Source organism: Anomaloglossus baeobatrachus, chromosome 1 (genome assembly GCF_048569485.1).
Source record: "Anomaloglossus baeobatrachus isolate aAnoBae1 chromosome 1, aAnoBae1.hap1, whole genome shotgun sequence".
Taxonomy (NCBI): domain Eukaryota; kingdom Metazoa; phylum Chordata; class Amphibia; order Anura; family Aromobatidae; genus Anomaloglossus; species Anomaloglossus baeobatrachus.
The window spans coordinates 504,578,499-504,593,330 of record NC_134353.1 but is presented as its reverse complement, the minus strand read 5'-3'; the positions used below and the strand labels follow the sequence as shown (position 1 = coordinate 504,593,330).

The window sequence follows — 14,832 nt, the reverse complement described above, 5'->3', positions numbered from 1 at the left end:
CCAACAATGAAGAGATATAGGCCTTTTGACTTTGCAGAAAGTAATAAAAAGGCCTTAAAACGTTCTCTCTCTCATTATTGTAGCATTTGGCAAATATAAATAATTTTGGTTCCTAATTGACCTAAAATGGGAAAGGTTTATTCTAATTTCATGTCCGATAGTGAGAAAAACATGCAGATGTGTCTTTTTAGATAGTGAATGTAAGCTTCTGGTTTCAATTGTAGATGCACAGCCAAATATAACAGCAAGTGGGATGCTACCAATGCAAATATCCACTAATGATTAAAAAAGAAAAAAAGCAATGCAGAAAAAAGGTGCACACAGGCCAATAAATTTTATTAACACCATATATCTCTACGATTCAAAACAATTAAAACCATGACAACCCCATAAATATACCGTATGTAAGTCACTATACAACAATGAAATGTAACAATAATAAATATGTAACATGTTGTAACATCCCTCTGAATTGAAATATACAATCAATAACATATCAATATGACCATAAAGCCACTAATGGGTCTTGGAGTGAAATATGTAATAATGAAGTCAAATATGTTTGAACATGTAATAAATACTCAAACCATTTGGAAACAATTACAATAGCCCTAATCAGGAATCTAAATATAAGCATTTAACAATTATATATACAGCAACAGTGAAAATGTGTGCATAAAGAATAATGCAAATAAGAATTATCCACATCACATGAAACCTAATCAATTGAAGAACATATTACAAGATCCATGGCTCCAAGAAGGGATCAATGGGGGAACCCCACGTGAATCGCTGCAAATACAGAAGCTTCCTCAGGGGACAGAGAGTTTGGAAGGTAAGTCCCCGCCAGCTTCTCCCCGCCCTCTCAGCTTGACTGACAGGTCTATCCCTGTGTTTAAAGGGGAGGCCTATCATTTTAGCTGAGTGGGCTGGGAGAAGCTGGCCGGGACATACCTTGGAGACTAGTCCCCATGTGCCTGGCCCTGTTTGTCTTTGAAATGCTGCAATTAGTGATGAGCGAATACTAACTACTCGTTTTCGGATTATGCTTACTGAATGCTGAGTACTATTCCAGTATTCGTCACGACAAGAAAAATGGTCTGGCTACTCATTGACTTGCATTAGGTTCGATATTCATGACAAATACCGGAATAGGACTTTGGAATTTGTTACAAATAATCCTAACAAGAATAGTTACTATTCGCTCATCACTAGCTGCAGCGTTTCAGACAAATATTTGTAATGAGGGAGTCGGTGTCTTACTCCTGCTGCCTGTGGGTTGGGTAGTAGTAATAGGGTTTCTTCCAAAAAGCAATACTCCAAACAAGAGAGAACAAGTCTAAACAAAAGAGAACAACCTGTGAGCAGATAATATTTATTCACTTATATAGCGCCATTAATTCCACAGTGCTTTACACATCAGAAACACTGTCCTCATTGAGGCTCAAACTTCAAGGTCCCTATCAGTATGTCTTTGGCGTGGGGGAGGAAACCAGAGAACCCCAAGGAAACCCACGCAAACACGGGGAAATATAAAAACTCCTTGCAGATGTCCTTGGTGGGATTTGAACTCAAGACTGTAGTGCTAACAACTGAGCCACTGTGCCGCCTGTGTGATTACTTCATGGCAAAAGCCTCATCTTATATCCTGCTTGAAGCCTTAATAGGGCACCTATAGTAGTCTATGGGACTTGTTGTACTGATAAAATCCAAGACAGACAGAGGCATGTTCAGGTTGTTTAAGACATGCCTCTGCGATAGCCCCAAAGACTATTACAGGTACAAGTGTTATTTGTGAAAAACATGGCTAACACCCTATATGAAAATCGGACATGTGAGCGAGGCCTTAAGGACAGTGTGCCTATAATTGTACACGGTGTTTAGACTACTTGTTTCTATGGTATTGGAAGATGTTTCGACATTCATCAGGAACAAGGTTGCGGGTCTGAGACTACTACGTTATTCTGTTGAGTTCTTCTGGACCAATTATGGCAGGCTATAATACTGTAAAAAAAAAGAAAATATTGTTAAAATTATATAGCAAGTAGTTCTAAACATCTCCATTTACTCTATAGAAACTTAATTGTTTAAGTCAAATTGATAAAAATCTGTAAAGTCCATGTGATGAATTCAAAGTGTCCACCTAGTTACAGCACACCGCTATGGAGCACTTATAATAGGTGTATCTCTGGAAAACATAACCTTGGTACATACAATATCTTATACATTTGTGATGCAGTTGAAAAGAAAATATATATATATATATATATATATATACAGTGTGTGTGTGTATGTGTATGTATATATATATATATATATATATATATATATAATATAAGGAAACTTTTCTTCTGTGCTTGTAGGCACCTTCATGGTGTTCTAACTACAGTAGATATGAATAATTTGAATCATGCAGCCATGATTCTGGCACCTGTCTGCCCCTCTGGCGGACAGTCTTCCTGGGCCTGGCATCATCAGAAATGTACATCATAATGTTGTATGAGGCCTAGTGACATTCTGGGGACTAAAAAGCACCAGCGACACCCAGGATGTTGGGAGCTGAAGTGAAATCCAGCTGCCAAGGAAGACCCAATGGGAAAAGTATTGATGAATACAAGGGCAGCACAAATCTAATTGCTCATCTATAGTCTTAACACATAAAAAGTCAGCGCTGTATGCAGAAAGAGCAAAAAAGTATAATGCCATGTTCAAGGTTTAGTTATAAATCAGCATTATAATATACAATAATGTAATATGAGGCATTATTGTCAGGTGATGAGTACAGGAAGGGATTATACAGCAGAACTGGTTTCCTGATGAGAATTATGCTAGTTTGGACATAATCTCATATAAACCTCTAAATTCTTCCAATATACACTTTTTTTTTGCATTGAAAAACAATTGTTCTGGAAGAAACAAAAGTAATTTTGGATTATTTAAACCAAAGTATACAAGAACAGAACGTTTTGACTAAAGGCAACTGATGTATGTTTTAGTAATGCATTCCCCATATAATAACAATTCTAGCGCGTCTTTCCTCCTTATTATTACAACAGCTCCTCTATCAACTGGATATGTCCTTACACTGCTGTCACTGATAGTGCTGATTGCATAGTGTCTGATTGCACTGGCACAGACCTATCATCAAATTATTACTATATTTCCAAGAGGAAGAATAGCAGAGCACAGAGTTCTAAAATAAAGGAGTACCAGAATTGGTATTTCATGGAAATACACGAGTCTGCAATCTGATAGGGCCAAATAAAAGGCTGATCGATATGACATTAACTTGTAAGGTTGTTTCAGTACTAGCCATACATCTGTGTATAGACATCTTGGCTATATACACAGTTATGTATGATTGTATGTCATCTACGTACCCAATGGGAATAATGCTGATGTATGCTAAGGCTCCAAACACGATAAAACAGAATCCACTGAACCAATCTAACGTGGCTTGATAGAGCTTGTTGAATCCTGCAGAGGAGCTCACGGCCACAAGTTCTATCGCCAGCTGCAGAACAACAAACACTTTGCCTTAAAAAGAAAAAAAATAAGAAATTGAAATCTTAGGCGTATATAAATTCATGATAAGTTTTATATAAGATTTATCCAACTACCGTCACCCTCTGTCATGAAGCTAAGCCACCCTCTTACTCTGTCATGACTAAAGCGTAAACAATGGAAAGGTGCAAGGGTTAATCTCCCTCGCCACCACACAGTCTAAATGATATAAGATAGAATATGATTTATTGGTCAACGTGTTTCAAAGCCATTAAGGCTTCTTCACTGGACAATCATATACTATATACAGTATGTATATGATTGTCCTGATGAAGGGGCCTTAATGGCCTTGGAACACGTTGACCAGTGAATCATATTCTGTCTGTTATCGTTTTGACTGGGTGGCGGCGCAGGAGATTAACTCTTTCTCCTTTCCACTGTTTGATCTCCATGTGAGTTTTGCAGCGGCCTACAGACGTTTATGGTGGTTGTGACCTGCACAACCACAAGAGGTGAACCCCTACAAGTTATTCTTTATATTTTACATCGGATAAGACTCTATTTGGCTGGCTTGGATATTAAAATGTGCAGTTAGCCAGCCTTCTTCACACATAGCACTCATATGATGCCGAAACCGCAGAACCAGGACTGGAGGCAATATCTGAAGACCAGGCGGCATTAAATATTCGAAGCATATTAGTAACTTATATTACTTCTTTTTGTAAACACATCTAATGTATTATTTTATTTAACTGAACGCTGTTTTTAATGACCTTTACTCAAACACTTAAGACTTCATAATTAAAAAAAATAGTATTTCTTTGTGAAATATTATATCTCCAACATCTAATGACAGCTTTCTAGATAATGCACTGTGTGTCTGCTTTAACTATAGTGTAAGTATGTGGTAGACTAAACATCATAGTTAGTCATGTTTTGTGCTGTGACAGCTTACCATACGAGGAGCCTTGAATTTGCTTCGATATCATTGATCTGATGGTTGGCGTAGGGATTAATGAAAATATCATAGCTGTTCGAGCTGAAATATAGATTTAAAAAGATACAGTGTAAATGCAAAAATATTTCAGGATAGTGTAGCATGTAATTACGTAACGTTTCTGACATGCACAAATGTCATTATTTACATTATTAATAGTGGTGAGCAAGCACTACCATGTTCAGGTGCTTGGTACTCGTAACTAATGATGAGCGGGCACTACCATGCTCGGGTGCTCGGTACTCGTAACTAGTGATGAGTGAGCACTACAATGCTCGGATGCTTGGTACTCGTAACTAATGATGAGTGGGCACTACCATGCTCGGATGCTCGGTACTCGTAACTAGTGATGAGCAAGCACTACCATGCTCGGGTGCTCAGTACTCGTAACTAATGATGAGGGAGCACTACCATGCTCGGGTAGTCAGTACTCGTAACTAGTGATGAGTGAGCACTACCATGCTCGGGTGTTCATAATGAGCAGTTGGATGCTCAGATGGAGGCGACTTAAGTATAATGGAAGTCATTGGGGAACTCAAGCATTTTTTCGAAAAATCTTCTGGAAGAATGTATGGGTTCCGCCTTGACTTCCATTATAGTCAGGTGCTCGAGTTGCGCCCATTTGAGCATCCAACTGCACCCAAGCATGGTAGTGCTCACTCATCACTACTCAGTATGAGTACCGAGCATGGTAGTGCTCAGTCATCACTACTCAGTACGAGTACCGAGCACCTGAGCATGGTAGTGTTCGCTCATCACTACTCAGTACGAGTACAAAGCACCCGAGCATGCCAGTGCTCGCTCATTACTGCTCAGTACGAGTACTGAGCACCCGAGCATGGTAGTGCTCACTCATCACTACTCAGTACGAGTACCGAGCACTGGAGCATGGTAGAGCTCGCTCATCAGTAGTCATTACAAATACCGAGCACCCGAGCATCACAGTGCTCGCTCATCTTTAGTCATTACGAGTAACGAGCATACGAGCATGGTAGCGCTCGCTCATCACTAGTCATTATGAGTACCAAACATCCGAGCATGGTAGTGCTCACTCATCACCAGTCATTACGAGTGCTGAGCAGTCGTGCATGGTAGTGTTTACTCATCGCTACTCAGTAAAATTACTAAGCACCGAGCATGGTATTGCTCACTCATCACTAATTATTAACTATTCAAGCAAAGGAATTTTACAGTAAACACTTGTTCATAAGTAATCTGGATTGTAAAATCAAGGGTTGTGCATGGTGAGTAAGTACGGTAAAGTCCTGTCTAAGAAAAAATGTAAAAGGGCAGGTAACATTTCCTAAGCACATTTTTCTAAAATTCTATACAAGTCCTCTCAATGAAACAGTTTACATGTGGATATCTGCAATTGTGAATTGTTATACTACTTATTCAACGATATACATACTTACCAATGTAATACATATATGTTGAGCGCACAAAGGCCATTATCAGAAGTCCAGAACCAAACGAAATTATTCCAATAGTAATCAATCCCAAATCACCTGTAAATCGATTAAAAATAAAAACTCCTAGAAAGCTGGTGATGTAGGTCATGTAAGCAGCTGCATTGCCATAGCCCACATCTACAGGACCCCAATTCAGAGGCTTCTTTAGAACAAACACATTGACTACATCATCAGTTGCTGTAAAAGCAACACTAAAAATTATAGCACTGACAAACAACGTAATAAGAATAAGCTTTGATGGTTCTTCAGGAACTGAATTTTCAGTCTTGTCCTCTTGTATAGTCGTATTTGTAGATTCTCTTAATAGTCTGGTGGTCTCTGAGTTATCGTCTTCTTCTGGTGTCCTCAGGATAAAAACGCAGTATAGGACACAAAATGCATAGCCACCAATGCTACAACACATCAGGATAGTGCCTTGATGGCTCGTTATATGTAAAAACACAAATAAATGTCCCGATACTAAACTGCCTATAAATCCTGCTAAGCCATACACCATTTCAATAATAACAAGTTGAAGAGATCGTCTTCTTTCAGAAGAACATAAGGAAGCCCAGGCCATAACACCGGCCCAATAGGTTGTGAACCAGCCCGTTAAACCATTCAGTGCGGCTGAGCCAAACATCACTTCCACTGGCCATTCCCAGATGATGACAAACAACAAGAACATTCTTGATAGGAGGTATCCGAGCAATGGCACACATATAGTGACTTTCCTGCTGGTCCTGTCTCCAATTTTGGCTATGACATAGGCAGACAGAAGAGGCGTTAATCCCATGATGACATTGTAAATGATGTAGAAGTTGGAGATGGCTTTCTGTAGCATGTCATCTCTGCTAGAGTTGGATGGAACCTCTTGGCTGTTGATGGATGTATTGTAATGATTCCTTACCACCATAAGGAGTGCCGTGTCATAGAAGGAGCTAGCAACCTGAGCGCCTGCAACCACTGGCTCAATCCACGTCCTAGCCATCACAATTAGCAGATAATTAGCTTGAAGAGGACCTGTAGGTTGTGAGAAAACACAAAAATGGCAATGTGAACTAGATGGACCTAGGTCTTTTTTCAACCTAAGTAACTATGTAACTATAATAAATATTCAAAATACATATCATTAGCGTAAAGGAAGAATTCTTTCGGTATGACAATGATGGACTTTTCTTTTACTTTAGTCAAAATCTCACAAAATTAATTGAGTTTTCCTATGCTGGGACTCAACTGTGAGGGATAAATTTGGTAAAATGGTCAATTGAGCTTTTTGATTAAATGTAGCAGGATTCTTAGCGAACAGATTACCTTTTTTCTTTTTTGCCATCACTTATTTATTTTACTTACAGTATATAGCACCATTAATTCCACAGCGCTTTGCAGACATCATCATCACTGTCCCCATTGGGGGTCACAATCTAAAACCCTTTTAATATTCCCCTGTTGTATGATATGTAGCCTCACCAGAGGAGGATGAGACGGCTAATGTTAAAGGGTTATTCTGCAAGAAGGAGACCACTGCCTGTAAGGACTAGGCTTCATTCACACTGTGTTTTTCCAGTTTGGTGGTGGTAAACATCTAGAACACTTCCTAAAGACATCTCCGATGGATGACAATATATAGCAGTGACATCCGATGCCCACAGGCTCCCATGATAGAAAAAAATAAAAAAAATCACAAAAAAACCCTCTGTATACTGCATAGTCTTTGTATTTTTCAGTGTGTTGAGTTTGTTGGTGGTAAACATCTACAACACTTCCAAAAGAACACCTCTGACGGATCACAATATATAGGCTATTAGTGGTATCCGATGCCTACTGAGGCTCCCAGGTTAGAAAAATAAGGGAAAAAACCCCACAACTTGCGTATATGCCCCAGTCTTATGGCCAGCTGAATATTATACGTACACATGCCCGTGCAATAGAGGATTATAAGTCAGCACACTTCTTAAAGGTCCAGAGCTTCTATTACCAAATTAGAAACAAAGAAACATTCCAGTTGGTAAACGTAAAGTGAGATAATAAAGGGGTATACCAGTATAAGCACATAATTTGTTTCCATTGCATAATGGAAACTTATCCAATTCTCTGATTTAGGCCGGAGTCACATTAGGTTATGGCATCCGATGCGAGAGTATTGGATGTGATATGCTAATGACCCTCGGCTTAGGTTCTGCTGTGAGCGTGAGCCGAGTATCATGCGACTGTGACCCAATCTTGCGATCCCATCACAGCTGTGACTGCGGAGGAAAGGGAGGGGTTAATCTCCCCATCTCCTCCATTGTGTCACGCTCCCGGTGTCCCAGCAGCGCTCCTTACCTACTGAGCCGGTTTCACCATTCAGGCACCGCTCCATACCCACTGATCCGGTCGCACCTGCATTGCACCGCTCCGTGCTCACTGATCCAGTCTCGCCATCGCACCACCGCTCCTTGCTCACTGGTCTACTCCATGCGTCCACCGGTCACGCCTGCCGCTCCCGCTCTTGCTCCCCTGAGTCCTGTTCCAGGTCTCAGGAGTCTGACTCTGACTGATGCCTCTGTATTGGACCGGGCCGCGCCCACTCACCTGGTCTTATAGGTCCAGCACTGCTGCAATAGGAAATGACCTGAGGCTGTGCTCGGTATATAAGACTGGCCTTTCCATGTGGGTGGGGCCTGATCATCGCTTGTGTTTCTTTGCCTTGACTTGTGAGCTAGGTGCTCAGGTCCTTTTGTTCCTGTTTCCTGTATTACTGCCTTAAAGTACGCTGTGACCCTAGTGACCTGGTCCTGTCTTTGCTTCCTGATACCTGCACCTGTTCCTGTACTGTCCTATGGGACTCCATGACCCTGGAGACCTGGTTCTTCCCGTTCCTGCCACGCTAATGCTCCAGCTACCATGTACACTGCCCTCCAGGTGGGGTGCTCGGTCCAGTGGATCCACCTCCTACCAGTCATCCCCGGCCCTCACACATTGTCAGCCTGTGCATATATCGCACTGCACTGGGATAACATCCAAGTGCAGTCCGATGTTTTTCTCACACCCCTAGACTTGTATGGGTGCGAGTGACATGGCTCTCGCAGACGATCACACAGTGTGATTTTTTCCTCAGTCCTGAGTAAAAACTCACAGATCTGAGCTGCAGCATTGTCTTAAATGTGGTCAAGTGGAATGCGAGATTTTCTCACATTGCACTTGTGCGAGTCATACGCAAGTGTGACTCCGGCCTTGCTTTCTGTATACTCACAGGCTTCAAAATGTTTGCACCCTAGCTCAGGAATATAGAGGACTACATGCTATCAGGTTTACTAGTCTCCATACTCATGAGCTCTGTATAACCCCACCACTGATTGGGAGCTTTCTGTCCATGTATAGTGTACACAGAAAGCCACACGTTTTTTTAATTGCCTTTTGTTTAGTGCTGGCTTCTGGGCACTGATTCAACCATAGAGGCCATTTCGAGACAGAATCCTACAAACTGTTCTAGTTGACACAGGGATTTGAGATGACAAGGCCTTTTGGAGCTCTGCTGCAGTGGAAGAGGGGCTGGCTTTGGATTTTCTAACCAACCAACGTTCCTCTTGAGCAGTTGTCTTGCGGGGTCTGCTGGACCTGGGCTTGTCAAAAACATCTCCAGTCTCTTCAAATGTTTTTTTAATTCTTTGTACTTGATGCTGAGACACATTAAAGGTGCCATCCACCTGTGCAGTGGATCCGTTCTTCAGTCTCTTGATAACCAAGGCTTTGGTCACGGGGGATTTTTGGCATGTTGTCAGAGGTCAAGTTGCAGTTCAACTGAAGGTCTGGGGTGCTGGGTTTCTTTTCATACACACCCACTAATTAACCAATCATTTAGTGAGCACAGGTGAGGATGTAAACTAGGATTGGGTGTATTATATGACAAGGCGACAAAACGTTTGTCTTGCCAAAATCTGACCTTTCTGTGTTCATTAATTGATCAATATTTCAGCTTTGCAGCAACTTTATTTTCATAACCTAAACCAAATTTGGGAAGGTTTCAGCTTTCAAAAGAGTAATTTATGAAACCAATGGATGAATTTAAAGTCAGGTTATAAGCTTTTATCTACATAACATGGATAAGCGACAGAACTTCTATCAGGGACTGTACCGAGCTCAGGAATATTGAGAACTATAATGCATTAGGTTTCTAGTCCTCTAGTGATAATGTCCAGTTGATAAAATGTTTTAACAAAGCTACAGCAAGCAGCCAAGTAATTGACACATCACTGAAGACAGGGTCTCTGCCACTATGTTATTATCGATGGCAAAAACCTAATGCAGATTTCTTTTAAGCCATTAAACATGGAGGAATATTTTATGAAAAAAAAATGTTTTAGAATTAAGGTTGTGCAAAAGCAGGACAGAATTAGAGATTGTTTATACTAAAGATATACACCATGTTCCAAATTATTATGCAAATCGGATTTAAGTGTCATAGCGATTATTTTTTTTTTTTATGGTATTGTGTCTTAGGGTTCTTTGGGTCACTGAAATCAATCTCAGATACCTGCGATAATTAGTTTGCCAGGTGAGCCCAATAAAAGGAAAACTGGTTGTTCCAGAATATTAAGCAGGCCACAGTTTCCAAGTAACATGAGAAAGAAAAAGGATCTCTCTGCTGCCGAAAAGCATCAAATAGTGCAATGCCTTGGACAAGGGATGAAAACATTAGATATTTCATGGAAACTTAAGCATGATCAACGTACTGTAAAGAGATTTGTGGCTGATTCTGAGCACATACGTGTTCGTGCTGATAAAGGCAGAATGAGGAAGGTTTCTGCCAGGCAAGTCCATCGGATTAAGAGAGCAGCTGATAAAAAGTCATTACAAACCAGCAAACAGATATTTGAAGCTGGTGGTGCCTCTGGAGTCCCTTGAACCTCAAGGTGTAGGATCCTTCAAAGGCTTGCTGTGGTGCATAAACCTACTATTCGACCACCCCTAACCAGTGCTCACAAGCAGAAATGGCTGCAGTGGGCCCAGACATACATGAAGACTAATTTTCAAACAGTCTTGTTTACTGATAAGTGTTGAGCAACCCTGGAGGGTCCAGATAGATGGAATAGTTGATGGTTGGTGGATGGCCACCATGTCCCAACAAGGCTACAACATCAGCAAGGAGGTGGAGGAGTCATGTTTTGGGCCGGAACCATGAGGAGACATCTGGTAGGCCCCTTTAGGGTTCCTGAAGGTGTGAAAATGACTTCTGCAAAGAATATAGAGTTTTTGACTGACAACTTTCTTCCATGGTACAAAAAGCAGAAACATGCCTTCAGGAGCAAAATCATCTTCATGCATGACAATGCACCATCTCATGCTGCAAAGAATACCTCTGTGTGATTGACTGCTATGGACATAAAAGGAGATAAACTCCTGGTGGGCCACCATCTTCCCCTGACTTCAAACCTATAGAGATACCTGGAGTATCATCAAGCAAAAGATCTATGAGAGTGGGAGGCAGTTCACATCAAAACAGCAGCTCTGGGAGGTTATTCTGACATCATGCAAACAAAATCAAGCAGAAAGTCTCCAAAAACACAAGTTCAATGGATGCAAGAATTGTGATGGTGATATCATAGTATCATAGTATCATAGTATCATAGTTTTTAAGGTTGAAGGGAGACTCTAAGGGGCACTTTGCACACTGCGACATCGCAGGTGCGATGTCGGTGGGGTCAAATTGAAAATGACGCACTTCCGGCATCGCATGCGACATCGCAGTGTGTAAAGCCTGGATGATACGATTAACGAGCGCAAAAGCGTCGTAATCGTATCATCGGTACAGCGTCGGCGTAATCCATAATTACGCTGACGCAATGGTCCGATGTTGTTCCTCGCTCCTGCGGCAGCACACATCGCTGTGTGTGAAGTCGCAGGAGCGAGGAACATCTCCTACCGGCCTCACTGCGGCTTCCGTAGGATATGCGGGAGGAAGGAGGTGGGCAGGATGTTTACATCCTGCTCATCTCCGCCCCTCCGCTCTGATTGGCCGCCTGCCGTGTGACGTCGCAGTGACGCCGCACGACCCGCCCCCTTAACAAGGAGGCGGGTCGCCGGCCACAGGGACGTCACACGGCAGGTGAGTGTGTGTGTGAAGCTGGCGTAGCGATAACTTTCGCTACGCCAGCTATCACCACATATCGCTGCTGCGACGGGGGCGGGCACTATCGCACTCGGCATCGCAGCATCGGCCTGCGATGTCGTAGTGTGCAAAGCCCGCCTAAGTCCATCTAGTTCAACCCGTAGCCTAACATGTTGATCCAGAGGAAGGCAAAAAAAACCCCAATGTGGCAAACAAGTTCCAATGGGGAAAAATTTCCTTCCTGACTCCACATCCGGCAATCAGACTAGTTCCCTGGATCAATACCCTGTCATAAAATCTAATATACATAACTGGTAATATTAAATTTTTCAAGAAAGGCATCCAGGCTCTGCTTAAATGTTAGTAGTGAATCACTCATTACAACATCATGCGGCAGAGAGTTCCATAGTCTCACTGCTCGTACAGTAAAGAATCCTCGTCTGTGATTATGATTAAACCTTCTTTCCTCAAGACGTAGCGGATGCCCCCGTGTTCCAGTCGCAGGCCTAGGTGTAAAAAGATCTTTGGAAAGGTCTCTGTACTGTCCCCTCATATATTTATACATTGTGATTAGATCCCCCCTAAGCCTTCGTTTTTCCAGACTAAATAACCCCAAGTTTAATAACCTGTCTTGGTATTGCAGCCCACCCATTCCTCTAATAATCTTGGTCGCTCTTCTCTGCACCCTCTCCAGTTCAGCTATGTCCTTCTTATATATCGGTGACCAGAATTGTACACAGTATTCTAAGTGCGGTCGCACTAGTGACTTGTACAGAGGTAGAACTATATTTTTTTCATGAACACTTATACCTCTTTTAATACATCCCATTATTTTATTAGCCCTGGCAGCAGCTGCCTGACACTGTCCACTAAAGTGAAGTTTACCATCCACCCATACACCCAAGTCTTTTTCTGTGTCTGTTTTACCCAGTGTTCTACAAATAAGTACATAATCATAAATGTTATTTCCTCTACCCAAGTGCATGACCTTACATTTATCTACATTAAACTTCAATTGCCACTTCTCAGCCCAATCCTCCAATTTACATAAATCTCCCTGTAATATAAAATTATCCTCCTCTGTATTGATTACCCTGCAGAGTTTAGTATCATCTGCAAATATTGAAATTCTACTCCGCATGCCCCCAACAAGGTCATTTATAAATATGTTGAAAAGAAGCGGGCGTAATCGGGCCCAGCGGGCCCATATCACAGAAGGGTTCCTATGTTAACATGTATCTTGGCCTGTTAGGAGGTTTTGGATTTGAATAGCTTTTTATTTCAAGGAATGTGACCTCCTAATGCTGCAAATTCCACAAATGAGCATTTTCAGTTCTTTAGAACATATAAAATGTTTAGAAACTCTACTGTGCCTAATAATTTGGAACAGTGCATTTTGAGTTTTTTTTAACTTTGAAGATTATACTGTTATTATTGGGAGGTTTCTTCAATAAACTTCGATGTATACTCTAACGGGTGATGACTTTTATTAGTTTGACTGTCATTTGCTCCCACCATTTAGGAAAATCAGAGAAAAATATAATTTGCATAATAATTTGGAACATGGTGTAATCAAGATAGTGAACATATTAAAGTTTGAAAAATAAATCACTTGCTAAAATTCCTTCTCTGCACCATTGCCATCACTGAAGTGTTTCCCTACTGTCTTGCGGTGATGATGTGCCGAATATACACATATACTCTGCAGTCAATCACTGTAGTGATGCCTACTAAGTTATTGCTTTATATTAGCATACTCTCTGCTTTTAGTACATTTTTTTAATTCTAGAAAACTCTTATACTAAGACAAAAAGTTTTTTTGGAATTTCACACAAAAGCATAAATGATCGTAATGTATGTGCATACATTCAGGATGACTGAACATAGCCTTAAAGCCACCAAACCATTTGAGGATAGCTACTGGAAAGGAAAGCCGTGCTTATCAGTAGTGCTACCGTATCTATAGGTAGGTTTATACACAATGCACTGGCTGGGAAAGCAAAGATGAATGAAGGTACTACAACTCCAGTATATACTGTATACAACACCGTCAGACTCAGGCGGCATTGTCAAATAATCAGAGTCTGCAAAGGAGAAAATCTTTCCTGCCTATATCCACAAGCTATAAACTGTTATTGACATATACAATACTGTATGTATATCATACATTTCATCAAAACAGATACATGAGAGTACTTACCACAATCTGCTTAGAGCAGGAGAGAGCAGTTCTGCATCTGCAGGAAGACTTTCTGATGTTGGGAACAGACGGGAACTTCACTGTTTTTTCACTTTTCCACTTCTGGTTTCGTGAAAAAAAAAAAAAGAAGCTACAGAAAATCCCTCCCCCTCCTGATGTGTGGACAGAAAAGTGAAGCCAACCATAAAGAGAAGGAAGCATGTAACATGAGCGATCAAATATTCAAGCACTGAAGACAGGAGTCATCACCTAATATTTCTGAGTTTCATTAAACAATTTAAGCTGCTTTCACACCTCCGTTATTTTGCATCAGTCACAATCCATCGCCTTGAGGAATTACGATATCCTGCAAAATATTTTGCAGGAATCTGTTTTTCCCCATAGACTTCTATTAGCGATGAATTGTGACTGATAGTCCTGCATTGCATCCTCCACGTGATGGATCATTCGTTTACTGACTGACTGTCAGGCGAGAGCAATGCTGAATATAACGTTTTTTTGTGTGCGAGAGATCGTTTTTTTACTTTGAGCATGCGCAGAGTAAAAAACCATGATCTACTATAAATTCAGTTCCAGCGGTCCGAACGAT

The 14,832-nt window shown here is 41.2% G+C and overlaps 1 protein-coding gene across 1 annotated transcript; it reads right to left on the bottom strand.

Moving 5' to 3' along the window:
* Nucleotides 1-326: 326 nt before the first annotated feature.
* On the bottom strand, nucleotides 327-14,319 carry LOC142295630 (solute carrier family 46 member 2-like). Its single transcript, XM_075338734.1, has 5 exons — nucleotides 14,244-14,319; nucleotides 5,917-6,975; nucleotides 4,460-4,543; nucleotides 3,381-3,537; nucleotides 327-2,004 (listed from the first exon to the last, which is right to left on the bottom strand). The coding sequence occupies exons 2-5, from the start codon at nucleotides 6,941-6,943 to the stop codon at nucleotides 1,926-1,928; spliced, it is 1,347 nt and encodes a 448-aa protein (XP_075194849.1). The 5' UTR covers nucleotides 6,944-6,975; nucleotides 14,244-14,319; the 3' UTR covers nucleotides 327-1,925.
* Nucleotides 14,320-14,832: the final 513 nt, after the last annotated feature.

Excerpts from the sequence above, each read along its gene's own strand:
- LOC142295630 (XM_075338734.1), bottom strand. The coding sequence starts at position 6,943 with ATGGCTAGGACGTGGATTGAGCCAGTGGTTGCAGGCGCTCAGGTTGCT. Across the intron at positions 3,538-4,459 it reads AATTCAAGGCTCCTCGTATG|GCAAAGTGTTTGTTGTTCTG; the intron begins GTAAGCTGTCAC and ends TTTCTTTTTAAG. Across the intron at positions 2,005-3,380 it reads ATCAGCATTATTCCCATTGG|TATTATAGCCTGCCATAATT; the intron begins GTACGTAGATGA and ends TTTTTTTTACAG.